The sequence below is a fragment of the Protopterus annectens genome, chromosome 9.part0, assembly GCF_019279795.1.
Source record: "Protopterus annectens isolate FY-2018-M chromosome 9.part0, PAN1.0, whole genome shotgun sequence".
Lineage (NCBI taxonomy): Eukaryota > Metazoa > Chordata > Ceratodontiformes > Protopteridae > Protopterus > Protopterus annectens.
Genome location: NC_056743.1, coordinates 21,617,296 through 21,635,496, shown reverse-complemented (window position 1 = coordinate 21,635,496; position 18,201 = coordinate 21,617,296). Strand labels below are relative to the sequence as shown.

At 42.7% G+C, this 18,201-nt stretch overlaps 1 protein-coding gene across 1 annotated transcript in view; it reads left to right on the top strand.

Moving 5' to 3' along the window:
• The window catches only part of ZDHHC13 (zinc finger DHHC-type palmitoyltransferase 13), a 3,021,844-nt gene that overhangs the window by 2,706,601 nt on the left and 297,042 nt on the right, over nucleotides 1-18,201 (top strand). The window contains exon 16 of the mRNA XM_044082531.1: nucleotides 16,654-16,751. Within this exon, the coding sequence (XP_043938466.1) occupies nucleotides 16,654-16,751 (98 nt within the window). The remainder of the gene's footprint in view (nucleotides 1-16,653; nucleotides 16,752-18,201) is intronic.

The window sequence follows — 18,201 nt, the reverse complement described above, 5'->3', positions numbered from 1 at the left end:
GTCTGCCCTAGGGTCTATGTTGGCATAGGAGAAAAAAGTGTTCTCATCCCGTATGACCACCCTTACTTCCATATCCAATACTTCCATGAGGCTCCTGTCACATGCTACTGAAGGTGTCTCTAGGGCTGCTGGAACAGGCGTAGCCATTAGGTATCATGGCTGGCTCCGGCTTTTTGCTTTCTAGGAGCCCTTCAAGGTGTCATTTCTGAATGCCCCCTATGATGGTTCCACTCTGCTTGCTAAGACCGTTTGTGACACCTTAGTCCAGAGCGAGAAAGATGGGATGCCTTATCTGTCATCGGGATTCACTTCTCAACCGCACAATGATCCTTTTCCAGGAATCAGTGTGGGGTGAAGAAGATCTGGTTCCAGCAGTAGAAAATTCCAGACTGCTTGAAAAGCAAGTCATGCAGCTCGTTCCCTCAGACTAATCCAGATCAGGCATCTATTCCAGGTTCTTTTTAGTGCCAAAGAAAACTGGGGACTTAAGAACATCCTGGATCTTTCAACCCTAAACCTGTCAGTTCCAAGACAAAATTTTGGATGATCACCCTCCAATCCATTCTGCCCTTTCTGCAGATAAACCACTGTGTGTGCTCAGCGGACATCCAAGAAGTGTACTATCACATCAAGATGAACAGGTGCGCTCAGAGGTTCCTCTGCTGCTGGCTGGGAGCCAGTCATTATCAGTTCAGAGTGCTCCCCTTTGTGCTCACCACTGCCCCCAGGGAGTTCACCAAAGTGATGGCAGTAGTGGTGGCTCACCTGCGGCTGGAAGGTTTCTATGTCTTTCCCTACCTGGATGATTGGCTCTTTTCCGCTCCCTTCAGGCATCAACTATGTCAAGACAGGGATCTTCTTCTCAAGACCACTCACTATCTCGGCATAACCATAAATCTCAACAAGTCCCAACTGGAACCAGTGCAAGTTCTTATAAGGGCCTCAGGGCCAACAGCCTAGTAACTTCCTATGATCGACTTCATTGGAGCTCGCATAGACACTATTCAAGACAAGGTGTTTTGACCTCCGGACAGACTGTTATCTCTCTGATATCATGTCTCTTACATTGTTCAAGCCAAGCATTCCCCAGCAGATTCAGTTCTTCAGGCACTGGAGTACATGGTGGCCATGATCACTCTGGTTCCAATGGCTTGCCTTCATATGAGTGTCCTCCAGTGGACTCTGGTGGTTCACTGGTTATTGCTAAACCTTCCCTTATCTCATTCAGTTCTGTTATCTTGAGCTTGCAAGGATTCACTTCTCTGGTGGCTTCAATCCCCAGATCTTCTTCTGAGTTGTCCATTCATTCTTCCCTCCCCTGTAATCATTGTGACCATGAACACCTCCCTGCTCAGGTAGGGGTGGGGCATTGCATGGGAAGGACAGTTCAAGGCACGTGATCTTCCCTGGAGACTCATCTGCATATCACCGTCCTGGAGATGAGGGCAGTGCTGTTGGCGTTGCAAGCTCTATGTGCCCTTCTTCCCCAAGGGATGATCACCATCCAGACAGACAATATATCTATAGTCTGGTACATCTGCAGCTACCTGGGTGTCATCATATACTTTTATCTCCCATTACAAATTGGATCTTTTTTCCAGGGACAGGGCATCTTTTGGCTCAACCATGCTCTGGAACATCCTTCCATGAGGACCTTCCAGGGCTCCTTGGTAGCTGGAGACTCTGTTCCACAAGTTGAAGACCAAATGAAAATAACAACTTCAGATAAAAAAGTTATGTACTCACCATAACGTTCCATATGAGTTGTTGGCTTTTATTTGTCTTAAACCGTCCCTCCCTCCTACCCCCTGCCTCATATGGGTTATGTAGTAGACTGGATGGAAGAGGAAGTTTGTGGTAATGCCAGGGTTTTAGTCATATGGTCTAGGTTGGGATGCTACTGTCTGCAGCAAACTTGATCTGAGGGAAGGAGGGAGACAGGGGTATTATTGGTAGGGGAGGAGCTTGGAGTTTTGATCTAATGATGGAATATGCAGCCTAGTCAGACTGATACCACATCCGTGTCCCACAGATTGAAGACAAATGAAAAGCAACAACTCAGATGGAACGTTATGGTGAGTACATAACTTTTTTTTTTTCTTTAGGAGCACAATGTCTAGTGTGTTCCATTCCCTAGTCATCGTTTTTACAATCTGAAGCAATGGTTGTTCCTGAACAGACATTGTGAATAATTATTTTACTGATGTTGTTGAATCAATATTATTGCAGTGTGTTTTTGGTAAATTTAAGTCCCCAACTAATATTATTCTTCCCCTCCTGTGGTTCATGGAAGAAATGCATGAATTCCTCTAGGTCATTAGCACTTGTCTTTGCTGGTCTATACACTCCAACAATTGATATATGTTCCAGGACTATCTTCATTGTCTCAGTTACACAGACTGTAGTATTAGTGTTATCATAACAGTCTTTAATCTCTATCATAGCAAGCCTGATTGTTTGTTAGATGCCTGTTACAGTAAAACCATTTTTACACTGACAGAACTGGTTTCCAGTCATCTTTAACCATTTTTCACAGACAATGATGCCATCCATTCTATAGGAACGTTGCAAATTTTCCGATAAAAAACGTTATTACTAATACCCCTAGCATTAACAATCATCAGAGGTGTACAAATGTTGCTATCTGTAAACTATTACATTTTTGACCTGTCAAAAATCCTGTCCTATGTTGTTAAATATTGCAAAGTATCTGTTTAAAAAATTCTTCCCTGATCTTGGCAAGTGCAAACAATCCTGTCTCAATATGTGCCCAAAATCAGGCATGGATGCTCTACATATTTCTATTTTTTTAATGTGCCGTTTTATGAAGTTATTAACCAAAAATATGTTTTCATTTACAGAGACCCAACTTGTCTTTCTGTTTGTGATTTGTGAAAAATGCACCCTAATACTTATATAAACTGTGCTAACTAAGAAGGCTGTAAATTCCCTACTAACAGTCAGAGAGTCCTTGTGGATGAGATCATTTGTAACAACATGAAAAAAGTGTTCCATACTTCATTACATTAAGGTGCTTGAAGACCTTTCTCCCATCCTCTAGTTTTGTTCCTGGCAAGTCTAACACTATTCGATATTTATCTTCTCTGCAAATGTTAAGTATCATTTCCTCTAATAACTAAATCTCCAATTACAAAAATATAATTTCTGATGAGATCTGAAGAATCCTCAACTTCTAATTCAGTAATATCTGATCTATCAACTGTTACAAAGGAATGATCATCATCACCATTAGTCTTATTAATCCCATTTTTTGTCATTGCTTTTTACATTTGTAAGCATGCAGTTGTCATCCAGCTGGCTTTGTACATCCAAAGTTTGAGCCATGTTGACATTGTCTGTCTTTCTCCTCTTTTTTTCTGACAGTAGTGTTCTTCAGTCCTTCCAAGTTCAATTTTGATTTCTTCCTTTTCACATGCCCTTTGCCTTTTTTTCTACCTTCTCTTTTGGAAAAATTATTCCTTTTTTGTGGACTGAAGGTTTTCTGATAGAAAAATGTTTCCGTTCTCTGTAATCTGTGTGTTACATAACAAAGCAGTGCCTTTTTTAGTATGTATTCCTCTCTGCTTTATGGACTTCAATCATTTTCTTCTTTGTTGTTGTTTGTTGTGAACCTCTTCCTTTCTTTCTTTTTTTTTATTTTCTTGACTCATCAAATGCTGCAATGTGCATACAAACATCAGCAAATCACTTTAAAGAAGGTTTTATGATTGTGTTCGGTCTTTGGCTGATTTCTTCAGGAATAGTAGTCACCTGTTAAGTTTATCAAGAGCTAGAAAGTTAAACTTATTTTACATGCAGTGAGTTTTTTATTCTTTTATCGTCGATTCTGTTTATTTTTGCATTTGACATTATATTTATTTTGTAGGGGCAGATGCATCTCTGCAGCCGCTCAAATAAACACAGAATGTTAAGTTGTCTATCTCGCCTTCATTCTTGCTGGATGGGTTCGGAGCCGATCCTCGGCTCCGACTCGGCCACTCTAAAAGCTCGAGAGTTGGTTCCACCGGCTCGAGGCTCCCCCTATATCCCACAATGCTAGGCGTGAGTTACCTCAGATCTCGTTTGCCGCTACAGCGATCGAGGTGTGTTTTCTACGGGCTCCAGGTTAGTGAAAGTTAGAATAGTTTAAATTCTTTAACTTAGACTAGTTAGTGTAATTTTCTTCCCCCTTAGTGTAGTGGACTTACTTATCCCTTACTACCTTAGTTTCCAGCCCCCTCCTTTTATAAAGAACATATAGTTCTTCCCTAAGGCCTTCGGGCCCTTCCTCCCTTTCCTTAGGGTGTGTGTGTGTTTACTTAGGGACTTTTATTAACTTATCTTTAGTTTTTAAATAATTCCCTCTTAATCCTATCAGTGTAATCTGTGTGTGTGTGTTTTTGTGTGTGATTACACTTCAGGTTCCTTGAGTATGTCCAAGGATACAAAGGTCTCAGGCTTCAAGAAGTGTGACTCGTGCTGTCAGAAAATGTCTCTGACAGACGGTCACACTTCTTGTGTGTACTGCCTGGGACCTTTACACCTGCAGGACTCTTGTGCTGTATGCCATGGCTTCAGCCCTAGAGTCCTGCAGGAGAAAAAATAAACTCATTTTGAGGGGTTTAATTAAGCCTGAAGGTTCCCTTCCTGTGTCTTCTGGGAAACCTTCTAAGGCTTCTAAGACCTCGGCTCCAGCTTCAGAGTCGAGGCCTAAGGCTTTGAAGCCTACTACTTCATCGGCTCCGGCTGGAGCCGATGAGTCTGTGACTGCTGTTTCAGTGGTTTCCTCGGCTCCGGCCGGAGCCGAGGCATTAGAGAGTCATGGGTCGGCTCCGATCATACCATCGGAGCCGACATCTAGAAAGAGATCGAGGTCACCGTCCCTTGGCTCCGTTCATTCGGCTCCAGCATCTCCCCTGCTGTCTGAACGGAGCCATAAATCTCACTCCTCCAGGTCATCGAGGCTCTCAGATCACGACCTCCAGAGGGTAGTGAGTAGACTTTTGAAGTCCGAGGCACTGGCCCAAATGCTCCAGAGTCCGACTCATCAGTCGATGCCTCAGCTTGTTCCAATTAATATTCCTCCTCCGACTCCTTTGAGCTCGGAGCCGGGGCGTCTCGGAACCGAGACTGTGGTAGCGTCGGAGCCGATACATTTGTCTTCGGCTCTGTCGTCGGCTCCAGTTTCTTCCTTTGAAGAATCTCGGCGCCGGGCTTCCCTCGTCGGCTCCAAGGGGGTGAGTGGCATCGGACCCTTGTCCGACCCCCCTCTCCCTCTCGGTGCTAAGGCGCTGGTGAGTTCGGCTCCGACATCGGCCTCGGAGCCATCTCTGTCGGTGCCGAGGGAGGTTCTCAGCTTCTCGGAGCGGGGACCTCTGGCTCTGCCTGACAGAGGTGCATTCGAGGTCATGCGGAGTGTGTTGGAACCTTGTTCGACTCCACAGTCGGCTCCGTCCGCCCCTCCCACTTCGGTGCCTTTGGTTATGTCGACTCACTCCCTCATCCCAGACCGCAGAGAGCAAGCTCCTCAAGAATCCCCTGTGGGGATCTCATCCTCTTCGAGGCCTCTCCTGAATTGGCAGGGGAGCCCCTAGGAAGAGAAAGTGTAAGAGGAAGCACTTAGACTCACCTGAGTCTGTCACCTCTGACACAGATTTAGAGGATTCGAGGGTTCCCCGTTCCCCTTCTGAAGATGTCTCTTTCGCAGACATTCTAGAGATCCTGAAACAGAGGGGAAATTGGCCAGCCCTTAACCCTTCGGAGGATGAATCTGTGTATCTTGAGGCGTTTGGCTCTCGCCCTTCCACCTCCTGGGTGTTCCCCCCTTTGATCCCCTCATGCAGGTGGTTGCAAAGAAGGCCTGGACGGCTCCTGATTCAGTGGACCCTACCCCCAGGAGACGCTCCAAATTTATAACAGCACCAACTGACAAGCAATTTCTCACAACAGGTGTTTCTGTGGATGCTATGGTGGTAGCTGCTGCCACCAAGAAGGAACTAGCTGATCCTTCGGTGCCTGTCCATCCACCTAACAAGGAATCCAGGTCTATGGACAGGTACGGGAAGCGGATGTTCTCGTCAGCGACCTTTGCAATGCGTTCGCTGAACTACCTATGCCATTTTACTCGTCTTCAAAGAGACTTGATCAAGGAAGCGAGTGATATGTTGAAGGATCCTACAGCTGCGGGTTTTCAGGACAAGATGAACACTCAGCTGGCTACCCTGAACTCCATAGCTAACTCCTCCATGCGCCTCCTTTCTTATGCGGCTGATGGAGCGAGTAGGGCCGCAGGGACAGGTGTGGCCTTATGCAGGCACGCCTGGATGCGGCTATGCAACTTTGCGGACCCCTTTAAAACGTCTTTCACTAATTCCCCGTTTGATGGATCATCTCTTTTTGGTCCTCAAGTGAAAGAAACCTTGACTAGGTGCGAGACAGATGGCAAGACTCTTTCTGCTGTCGGAGTCCGTTTTTCTACTCCTTCTAGGCCTTACCTCAAAGGCCAGAAAAGTGGGAAAATGTGGTTCCGTAAACAATCTCAAGGGACTTCGCCTGACGCACAAAGTCGGTTCCCCGCCAGAGGCAGAGGGGGGAACAACAATGGTAGACGTCGCCCTAGAGGCAGGGGGGGTCCGCAGAACCAGGGCAATCGGGAAGTCTTCTCTGATAAGCCCTTTCAGCATCCCTGAGGTGTTGCCCGACTGCCTACCCGGAGGCAGTCGGGGAAGATTGTCACTGTACCCAAAAGCCTGGCTATCCCTGACTCAAGACAAATGGGTACAGTCCATCATTTCGAGGCTATTCCATTCCCTTCTTCGCATTCCAAACCAATCAAAAATCCCTTCCAGATGTTCCACCCGCTCAAAGGGATCTTGCAGCTTTGGAAATTTCAAAGCTGCTTGCAAAAGAGCAATTCAGCCAGTTCCAGCAGACCAGCAAGGATCCGGAATCTACTCCAGGTTCTTTTTAGTTCCAAAGAAAACAGGGGACTGGAGACCAATATTGGATCTCAGTATCTTGAACAAGTCAGTCAAGAAAACAAGATTTCGGATGGTCACGCTGCAATCCATCCTTCCCCTTTTGGGAAAGGGAAGCTGGATGTGCTCTATAGATCTTCAGGATGCGTACTATCACATAAAAATGAAAAGACGCTCCAGAAGATTCCTCCGCTTCAGGCTGGGAACCAGTCATTTTCAATTCAGGTCCCTGCCCTTTGGTCTCACCACTGCCCCCCGGGTGTTTACCAAATGCATGGCAGTGGTAGCTTCTCACCTGAGACGACAAGGATTCCAGGTGTTTCCATATTTGGACGACTGGCTCCTTACAGCCCCCACCAAGCATCTTCTTCTAATGGCCAGGGACTACACCTTTCACACTTGTCGAAATTTAGGCATTTCAATAAATTTCGAAAAGTCTGTTTTGTCGCCTTGTCGTACTATTTCCTTCATAGGCAAATCTAGACACAATCAACATGTCTCAAGAGACTAACAGATCAGAGAATAACAGACATACACAAAATGGTCTCGCTCCTCTTCAGCAGCAACAGAATCAAAGCCAGGTTAGTTCTGAAAGTGTTGGGGATTATGGCGGCTGCCATACCTCTGCTTTCATTAGCCAGATTCCACATGAGAATCCTTCAATGGATGCTCTTCACAATGGTCGTACCAGCAACTTCCAATGTCTCACACCATTATAATCACGCAAACATGCAGAAATCATCTTCTGTGGTGGATGTCTTCCCTCAGCTCTTATTGGGAAGACCTTTTGTTCCTTCCTCCGGTTGCTACTCTGACAACGGACGCCTCCCTGATCGGGTGGGGGCATTATCAGGGCAGAACTGTCCAGGGCACATGGCAACCAGACGAATGCCACTTGCACATAAATGTTCTAGAGATGAGAGCAGTGCTTTTAGCGTTGCAAGCCCTTCAAGACTCTCTTCCCTTGGGAACGATAGCAATCCAGACGGACAATATGTCCGTAGTGTGGTATATCAACAAACAAGGCGGAACCAGGTCCTACCCCCTGTGTCGAGAAGCACTCAGACTGTGGCAATGGGCGATTTCTTCTCAGCGTTTTCTGATAGCAATGCACATCCCCGGGAAGTCCAATCAGATCGCGGACAAGTTGAGCAGAGCTATCCTCATGCTTCACGAGTGGTCTCTGAAAGACTCTGTTGTGAGAGAAATTTTTCTCAAGTGGGGCCAGCCTTGCTGCGACCTTTTTGCTACTCCCCAAAACAGCAAGTGCAGAGATTTTTTCACCCTATTCCCGTTACCAGGCCAACCCAGCAGAGACGCTCTAGTCCAAGTTTGGCCCCTGTATGCATTTCCCCCCTTCCCACTAATCTCTCAAGTAATACAGAAAGCTATCGCTCAGAAGGCTTCATTGATCCTCATTGCTCCGTACTGGCCTCGACAGGTTTGGTTCCCCTTTCTACATCAGTTTCTGTTGGAGCGACCTTGGCATCTGGACCTAGTTCCAGATCTTTTGATCCATCAGTCGGGTCAGTTTCATTGCTCCCTTCCCTCTCTGAACCTCACTGCTTGGTTCCTCCAATTCCAACTTTAGCCAGGCTTCCTCAAATATCTCACTCTGTTCGAGATATTTTGATAGCTTTCCATAAATCTTCCACTCGAAAGATTTATTTGAGTAAGTGGAAACGTTTCGCCTATTGGGCTCAAGGAAGGGACATAGATCCTTTCACTGCTTCCATCCAAATGGTCCTTGATTTTCTAGCTGAACTCTTCCATGCAGGTTCATCTCCTTCTACTCTTAAGGTTCAATTGGCAGCTATTTCTAATTTTCATGTGGGCATTTCAGATTCTGCCATCATGTCCCACAAGCTTTGCAAAGCCTTTTTGAAGGGAGTTTTTCTACTCAGACCTCCGGTAAGAAATCCTCCTCCTCCTTGGGACCTAAATTTAGTTCTCAGTTCTTTAATTCTCTCTCCTTTTGAACCTGCATCCTCCTGTTCTTTAAAATTACTATCATGGAAGACTCTCTTTCTAGTAGCTATTACTTCAGCTAGAAGAGTTTCAGAACTTCATGCACTCAGCTGTCGACCTCCTTATCTGTTGTTCCATAAGGACAGAGTATCCTTACGAACCAACCCGTCCTTTTTACCTAAAATAGCCTCCACGGCTAACCTAAATCAAAGCATTGACCTTCCGGTGTTTTTCCAGAATATTCTAACAGATCTGAACAAAGATTACATTGGCTAGATGTTCATCGTCAGTTAAGGTACTATTTGGATAGAACAAAACAATTCAGAAAATCTGACCAGCTGTTCGTCTCTTATGCAGAAGGCAGAAAGGGACTTTCAGTTTCAAAGGTATCATTATCCAGATGGCTAACATCCCTGATTTCCCTTGTTTATGAAATTAGACACCAAAAGCTGCCTAGCAAACCTAAAGCCCATTCTACCAGAGCCTTGGCTACTTCTATAGCCTTCCAAGATAGACTGCCTATTGACACCATTTGTGCAGCGGCTACTTGGGCTACTCCTCACACTTTCATTTCTCATTATAAGTTGGATTTAGCCTCTAGACATAGAGCTAACTTTGGTTCCACTGTTCTCAAGAGTCTGTTCCGTTAGGCCACCGGGACAAGGTGCTAGGGGCGGTCCCATCCAGCAAGAATGAAGGCGAGATAGACAACTTAACATATAGAAGTTATGTTCTTACCATAACGTTCCATGTTAGTTGTCTTCTTCTTGCCTTCTTCTTGCGTCCCACCCTCCTTCCCCCTGGCCTGGACAGACCTAGAGGAGTTTTGATTGTGACCTCTCTTTCTACCACCTCTTTACTTTAGGTATATGCTCTGCTGTGCATATTTCCTGGATCAGGATGTAGGTCACCCTTCTCTTCTCCCTTGTTTATAGAGGTGGACTTTGTTACTAGTTATTTTACTACTATTATAGGCAGTGCCTAGCTTACAAACGAGATCTGAGGTAACTCACGCCTAGCATTGTGGGATATAGGGGGAGCCTCGAGCTGGTGGAACCAACTCTCGAGCTTTTAGAGTGGCCGAGTCGGAGCCGAGGATCGGCTCCGAACCCATCCAGCAAGAAGAAGACAACTAACATGGAACGTTATGGTAAGAACATAACTTCTATATTTGGAAGTAAAAGAGCCCTAATAAGCAGCTGGAAGGGGATGTTGAATTTAGCCAGGTCATCAGCCAGTTTCAGTTGATTAGCCTTGGCATAATCTCTGAATACCGAGGTATTGGGGATGCTTCTTGCTTCACTCTTAGTGTGAATGTGTATGATCTGTAGTCTGATTTCATCAGGGAAGAAGGGAGTTACAACTGGTAGCGAGTCGAGCTGTCCCATATTGATGAGGACCAAATCCAGGATTTTATTGCCCCTGGTTGGGATGTAGACTAAATGGCCTTAATGAAATCCAGAAATCTCTGGGCATCCATGTATGACGAAATGTGTCTTCCAGTTAATGGAGGGATAGTTGAAGTCCCCCAGCAGAATGGTGTTTAGCATAATGCATAAGGACTTCATACTAGTTAGGTAAGGCTTATGGGCTGAGGGGGACATATAGAGAGTCCTACAGTTAGCCATGGTGTGATATGGGGGTCTTGTTAATGGTAAGTCTTGTCTGTCTAGTCTGGAGGTGAAGTGTGTGCGTTTTTGTTTTTTTTGCAAATATGAAGAAATTACCACCTTTCTTGCCTTCATCAAGTGTGGTGGGCCTGAACGTGTGGTATGCATTGAAATCCTGCACTGATGGAGTGCTCTCAGTGATCTTCTACCAGGTCTCCTTAACAATGCATATATCATTATCCAAGGTAAGGAGTGCTTGTAGGGAAAGTAGTTTTTTGTTAAAGCCCGTAGCATTGAGCAGAACTACCTTTATGCTATCCACATTTGGATTTGTTATATTGCAAGCTTTTGAGGACTGATGTTACCTAAAAAAGGCACTATGGAGAGGACAAAGTTTTAACCAATGTTTATGTTAGCCCTTGGGTAATAGGAGCAAGCCATCTATGCCAAAACATTTTGGACTGTCTGCCATCTCCTCCCATGCTTATTGATATTGCACCCCCTTTGAATGATTCTAGCAGCGAATCCAGTTGTTGAAGTCAGTAATCTTTTTTTCTTATTGCAGCATCATTCTTAGTGATGGTAAAATGCTGTTTAAGGCTAGGTTAATACCTTCCCTTAGACATATATTCTGAAAGCCCCAACATGCCCGTTCATATAGTTCAGGGAGATATGTTTCAAGTCATTTACATCCACATGTACTATAGCTGTTTCATGTGCGTACTTGTGGTGCAGTGACTTGAGTGCCTGCATGGTGTGGCAAATCCTATAACATGATAGGCAACTGACTGTGACCCTGTCATTGCACAGCCTGGTAAGTGGTGCATCAGTGTGTTTCACTATGGAGTCACCTAATGACTGCACTCCTGAGTGCGGCATCATATGGATGAAATGTTAAACTGATGTCTTGTATGGTTCAGTTGGTGGTAGCTCAGGTGGATATAAAAGATCATGTGACACCTATTGAAAAAAGAGTAGTAGAAGTTCCCTGATGCCCTGGCCAAATGTCTTCTGGGTTTCCACTGAAAAGAGGCCACTAACCTATTGGTCTAACCCGGTCAACATATAAATAAATAAATACAGCACTCCAGCTGCAGAGCTGGTCTTGCCTTAAGACATGCCTTTCCTTGCTTTTCTCCCATGATACTTTGTGTGTGTGCAGGCCATTATTTAGTTGGAGAGAGATTGAGCACAACTTGTCACTCATTCTTTGTTTACACTGTTCCCATCTCAGTGCTTCTTGTTTGCAGTGCTGTTCCCCAGCACTATCCAGAGTCTCCAGGTCAGACTTCACCGTACTCATCTAAGAGTTATCTGTTCGCAGAGTGATTTCTTACCCCCCTTTCCATTTTGGCCATCAACTTGAAGCACATCAGCCTCTGTTGTTTGTATTTTCATTCATAATTATGCGCTGTGCCTTCAAGCCTCTGATGGCCCATTTTCCTCTTCCATTCAGTCCTCCTCCTGACAACTTTAAACTACTGTATACATGAGATACTGCCTCCCCTCTTATTTATCTGTCACTCATTTGCAGTCAGTCAAATGTCTCTGCTTTATTGTATGTTCTCTTCCTTTCTGCATTTGTGCCAAAATATTTGTGTAGACATTTGTTACTACTCTCTTTCTGCTTTGTGTGCCTTGTAACAGAATTGTACTACTGATGTGCTCTGTACAGTCCGTCAGAGAAATCATATGGCTGCATACCAAAAGCCTCTCTGCTCTGCTGTTTTTCTCTTCATTAACCATTGCTTTCTATGGTTCTTCATCTTGCAGGACATATGCCCACATCTGCTTGTGCCATAGGAGCTCCTCCATGCTGTGTGGGCCAGGGTGATTTGAAGGTCTGTTGTGTTTGTCAGAACCGGTACTTTTCCATTATCAGGGCAACAGTTATGCAATAATCGCACAGCTGTTATCCCTGAAGTTCCAAAATAGCTTTGAGAAATACGAACATCAGGAGAAAATTGTAACATGTACTCAGGGTGTTTCTGTTTTGTGGTAACCTTTCTGTTTTCCGAGGACTGCTGCCCCCCACTCATCTATAGCATTAAGAAATAAAGCCAAACCGTTAAAAGGTGATCCCGTGTTATAGTTTCTGCTTCGAATTTGTAGCCTAGAAGAGTGCAGTTACAGATGTATACTGCTGGCCTGTTGTCACATTTCAATTGTATCCTTTGGGTTGTCAGTTGTATGAGTGGGTACTGTTCTTCACCGGTTTATCTTCAGTAAGATTTATAACTTCGGTCACATTTCAGTTGTATCCCAAGTTCGCTGACATATCTCTTCACTCTAAAACTTTTCACTGTGATTAGCTACTTTTGAAGGATGCAATTTAAATGTGACCAAACTTATACATCTTACTGAAGATAAACCGCTAAAGCACATTACACACTCAGACAACTGCCAATCAAACCCGTTCTAATACCAGGAAGTATTTCAAGGGACTCCAACCTCTCATGACATCTGTTCCCCAATAATGGAAAAGTGCCTCAGAACCTTTTTTAGCAGGTCTATAAGATACACTTTATCGAGCGTGACTATGTTTCCTCATTGTCTGCTTTTAATTACTTCCCCTCAACATTTTTTTTCTTTTTCTGTAGTCTGCTCCTTCAGGCTATCCTACTCCTCTTCTTCCTGCAGTACCTTGCATACTTGCCAGGTGGGCATTGGCCTCAGCATTTGTCCACAGGATTGTTCATTTTCACACTTGTATTACTCCAGCTTCAGACTTTAGATCCACTGCATATAATTTTTCTCATCCCTTATATTCACTTGATACATTTTTCGGACTATAAAGTCAAGAATTAAACAGATTATGCTAATATTGTACTAGCAGTCAGCACCAGTACTCTTAATTTTTTTAAAAGGAGCCTGAAAAATAATTCCCTGACCAATGAAATTCTGAATGTGAAGACAGTATTAGGGAATTGTGAAGCATCCTGAAAAAATATGCTTTTCTACACACACAATTTATTACTGCTGTTTTTCCAGTCATATTTTGTTAACTGGATTTCTCACTTTTGGAGAATAGCTGTTTCTGCTTCAAAAATGTCAAAATCACAAAATGGAAATAAAATATTTCTGTTAGCACTTTCTTTGTCCTGTTTTTGATTGACAACATGATTTGTTTTAACATGTTAATTATTTAGAGCATCCAAATAATAAGCAAACACAGATATAATTCCTACAAGTAAAGATTAAAACAATGGTGACTGTAAAGTCTGAACTACATAGTAGTACATGCCTTTTGTAAATTATTTGTTATTCTTTTTGGTCCAGCACAGTACTCTGTATAGTCGTTTTGTTATTTTATTTTATTTTTCTTAGTTGATTAGATGAGTATACTGGTCATTTGACCCTGTTCAGCCCCAGTCTGAGCTCTTCCATAGAGCAAAAAACAGATACAAAGACTGTAAACTTTGTAAAAAAGCATATAACACAGAGAAATGTTAGTAAACCGTATTTACAAATGAGAATCACATCATGTTTGTAAATAACTGGCTTTAGCGTTTGATACAGACATTTGCTAACAGTCATAGGATGTACAGATTGTCATGCAACATAAGCCCAGCATTTTATCAGTGCATTTACAATGCCCATATACTTGTGTATGCATCTATTTGTTTGTTTATTCATTCATTTGTTCACCAGGTGAGTGCGGTGACATAGGACCCTCTTCAGCCACATTCTAGGCCATCTGGCAAATACATATAAAAGAGAAAGTAGTTTGCATAAAGAAACGTGTATAACATTAGCATTTCAAAACATGTAACATGAAAACGGCAATTGGCTGTTGACCTGTGGCGGTCAGCAGTAAGTGCCAGTTAATATTGTTTGTAGTAAAACATAATAGCTTACAAAAGGTTGCATGCTGTTTCTGTTATAAAGGCCTTAACATTTGGGAATGTGTTTGTGTGGAGTGCTGGTATTTGTAGAGTGCTGAGAAAAAATGCAGTCATTGTTTGTTTTGTTTTAACATTTTTTTTCCATTCCTCAACAGCTTGCCATCAGCGGGTTCCAGGAAACTCTCCCTCATTCACTGGGTTTACTGAACCTAACAAGCCATTTCCAACCTTTGTCCAACCCATTTAAAACTGATGAGGCGAGCAAGGCTCCCTACGGAAGCATCATATTGCTGCTGAGGAAGGATTGTTTTTTTCTTTTTTCTGCTTTCATCATACCCTAGCTTCCCTCTTCCTTGTTTGTCCTTGAATGGAGGGTGATGTATCATCTTGCCTCTGCTGTGACTCATTAATTGCCCCACCTCCCTAAGGACTTCCTCCTGTGCATCTCCAGCCTCCAAAAGAGATCTACCACAAGGTGCCCCCGAGTAATTACTCTTTCTCTCAAGGATAAGCTCATCCATCCTACCTTTGCCAAGTGTGTCGGAAACCCAAACTGCTAATCAAACCACATCTTGTGGAGTATAAGTGCTTGATCCCTCTAAGCTATAGCGGTGACAAAAATCTGTAGTGTTATTATGACACTAGCATTGAGAAATATAACGTTAAGAACTCCTACTAACAGCAGTGTTATCCTGGATTCCCAAAGCAATTGCATTTAAACTTTCCATTCATATTTCTCAGGTTTTCATTAATAATCAGAGTTTGTATAACATTATATAATGAACCCACATTAATATTCCAAAACGTGCACGCTGATTGGTCAGCGTGCCCATTGTAAATCAGTCTTATATTTGAGTAGACTTTTTCCATTAGTATGACTTTTTTTTTTGTGTTGGACAGCAACGGAGAATGGAAGAGCTCCGTTGCTGTTATCTCGCTATGTTAAACAAGTTTAACATTGCAAGATATCTTAAAAAAAAAGCAATGGAGATCTTCCTTTCCCATTGCTTTTTTTAAAGCTGTCTCGCTATGTTAAACTCGTTTAACATAGCGAGACAGCTTTAAAAAAAGCAACGGAGAAAGGAAGATCTCCATTGTTTTTTTTTTAAGATATCTCGCTATGTTAAGCTTTTCTAACATAGCGAGAATCCTTTTAAAAAGCAACGGAGAGCTTCCTTTCTCTGTTGCTTCCAGACACAGCTCGGATGTACTGTGTAACCATATGCATGTGCAGTACATCAGAACTGCCACAGAATACTGGACAGCTGCGGAAGGGCAGCAAGAAGGCATTTTTCAATGCCATTATTTAATAAAAGTATTTCTTTTCTTAAATAATGTCATTGTATAATAGCAATAACCCACTTCTGGGTGTGGGTCATGCTGGATTTACCCAGAGTTGTCTTTGTTTGGCCACTCGGGCTTCCCCCTCGTGACCAAACCACACCAACCGTGGGTAAATCCAGCATTACCCACACCCAGGCGTGGGTTATTGCTCAAGTAATCTTGCTGGGTAAACTGTTCCAGGTAGCATGGACTAGGATGATGGCTTGAAAGCACCTATAGTATTTTCTTTGAGTAGGTGCTGTTTTAATTTGACTTTATGTTTTGTACATTGCAGTACAAAAGAATGGTAGTTGTCCTGCATGCCACTCAGTGTAGCAGGGAAGTATAGAGGGAACTCTCGGCTGTCACAGCTGACATATCTTCTGAGCCAGTAGGGCTCAGTATCACAGACAGGAAGTGCATTTGAGTTTGTCAGAGTTTTATGTATGCCTGTTATAAACAGATATAGAAAATAGCCGGAAGCACTCTAGTTTCACTGGAAGCCTTGACCTATCTGCCTGCCATAGCAAAGACTTAATCTTGCTGCTCTTCTGTCTTGTTTCTCATGGTACTATTCATGACAGTAAATTGATGTGATAATCCTTAGATGTAGATTTTTTTCTGTACAGTGTGTTTTGCTGTCTGTATTTGGGGCAACATGTTAGTGCCTTGTTTAGAAGGGTATACTGTAGGATAAACTAATGCTTGTCATGAAAGAGCTACAGAAAAGCAGCATACTGACTCTTATCACTGCTGTGCTTGTCATATTTAAATACAGTGAAATGCAGCGCAGTGTAATCCAGACATACTTGCAGGATGTACTCTTTTTAATTGTTCATTTGTGTTAGTTATGTCAAAATTCTGCTTACAGTTTTTGCAGAGTAATGCATACATTTTGACTGATGTATTTTCTGTTGCTTTTATTTTAAGATTGCATTTTTAGGCCTAACTTCACATGAGCGACTGAACCTAGTGATGCGTAACAGACTTTCAAAACATCCAGTTTCACTGAGACAGAACCCATTCAAGTAAGATTTCAGTATACATGTTTAAAATGACATTCTGCAGTGGTTTGCTCCCTTCGATGTTTATTTAGAAATTGCCTCAGACATTTAAATATAAACACTATGTTACTTATCCCTTCCCAACCATGGCTCACAGATTGAATTTAGCCTACGCCTAAATTTGTCATTTGGTTCAGCAATTCAAGTCATTTTCTTCACAGTTATTCACCCAGATGTGGGCTTCATTGTGATACATAGGTTCATGGGTTTGGTGAACAAGCTCAAGGCTTATTGACCACTGAAGAGCTTGATGGCTACGACCCCGTCATGGAACTTACAGTTGCCATTGTAGTCCATTCCATCCCAAGATTATGGTTTCATGGTCTGACTGTAATTGACATGGGGAATACCCATAACTATGGGAGTACTTGAGATGTGGTGTTGTCACATTTCACATTGTAGTTGATATTCATTTTTTTTTCAGACTAGGAGACCAAGTGTCCTGTGGTGTTCGGGTTATGAGATGTATTCTAAAAAAGGGCTTTAAATATATTACTGTAATTGATATAACCTAAATACCTCAGCATGCCTATAATTCTGCTTCTGTAACCTAGAATTACTAAAAAGTACTAAACACAGAAAAGAGGTGATTCTTATCTTTAGCTGATATTTACATGCACTTCCCTGAACATTGCTCTAAGTATACGGTCAGCAGAAAATAATAAGATACAGACATTACTGGATGAGGTAGTATTTTGGGGTCATAGTGAATAACTATGTATTATTTTACATAGTGTCTTGCTAATTGCAGTACATATTGTATTCTTGATAATTTATCCTAGTAATATTTCTGTAAATGTTTGTATTTTTACCTTTTGTGGGAATTTTCTCCCCTTATATATGATTTTGTAGGGATACTGTAAAATGTTTTTGTGTGTGCTTTTGTGAATCCTTTTCCCCCAACTTATTGTAAAATATTTAATCTGTTATGGGGCTTTTCTCTCCTTGGATATAATTACTTGCCAACTGTTTTTGACTCTACTGTGAAGCTTTTCTCCTTGGGCCTCCACTGAAAATGGGTCATTGGCTCACTCTGATTTTCCCGGTTATCAAAGGACAATAAAATAAGATAGAAATCAGATAATATTGGGTAGGCTGTTAATACATCATTTTTTTTAATTTATAAAGCCATATTTGGGCACTTCTGCTGCCTGTACCGCCTGTGATTTTTCTCATGCTGTCTTCTAGCTTTTCTTTCATGGAGGTTTCTGATCCATGTGGTCACTCAGTGTCTTTCACGCCATTTAAGGACTTCATTGCTGTTTATCCAAGCTGCAGTTCTTTTTCATTAGGGCTGGGCAAGTTAATGTGAACGGGCACTCTTTAATTAAAAGATTGTTACCTCTAATTAGTGTTTTAACCATACATGTTGTCATTGCTTCATTTTGTTATGTTTGTTTTTTACTGTCTCTCT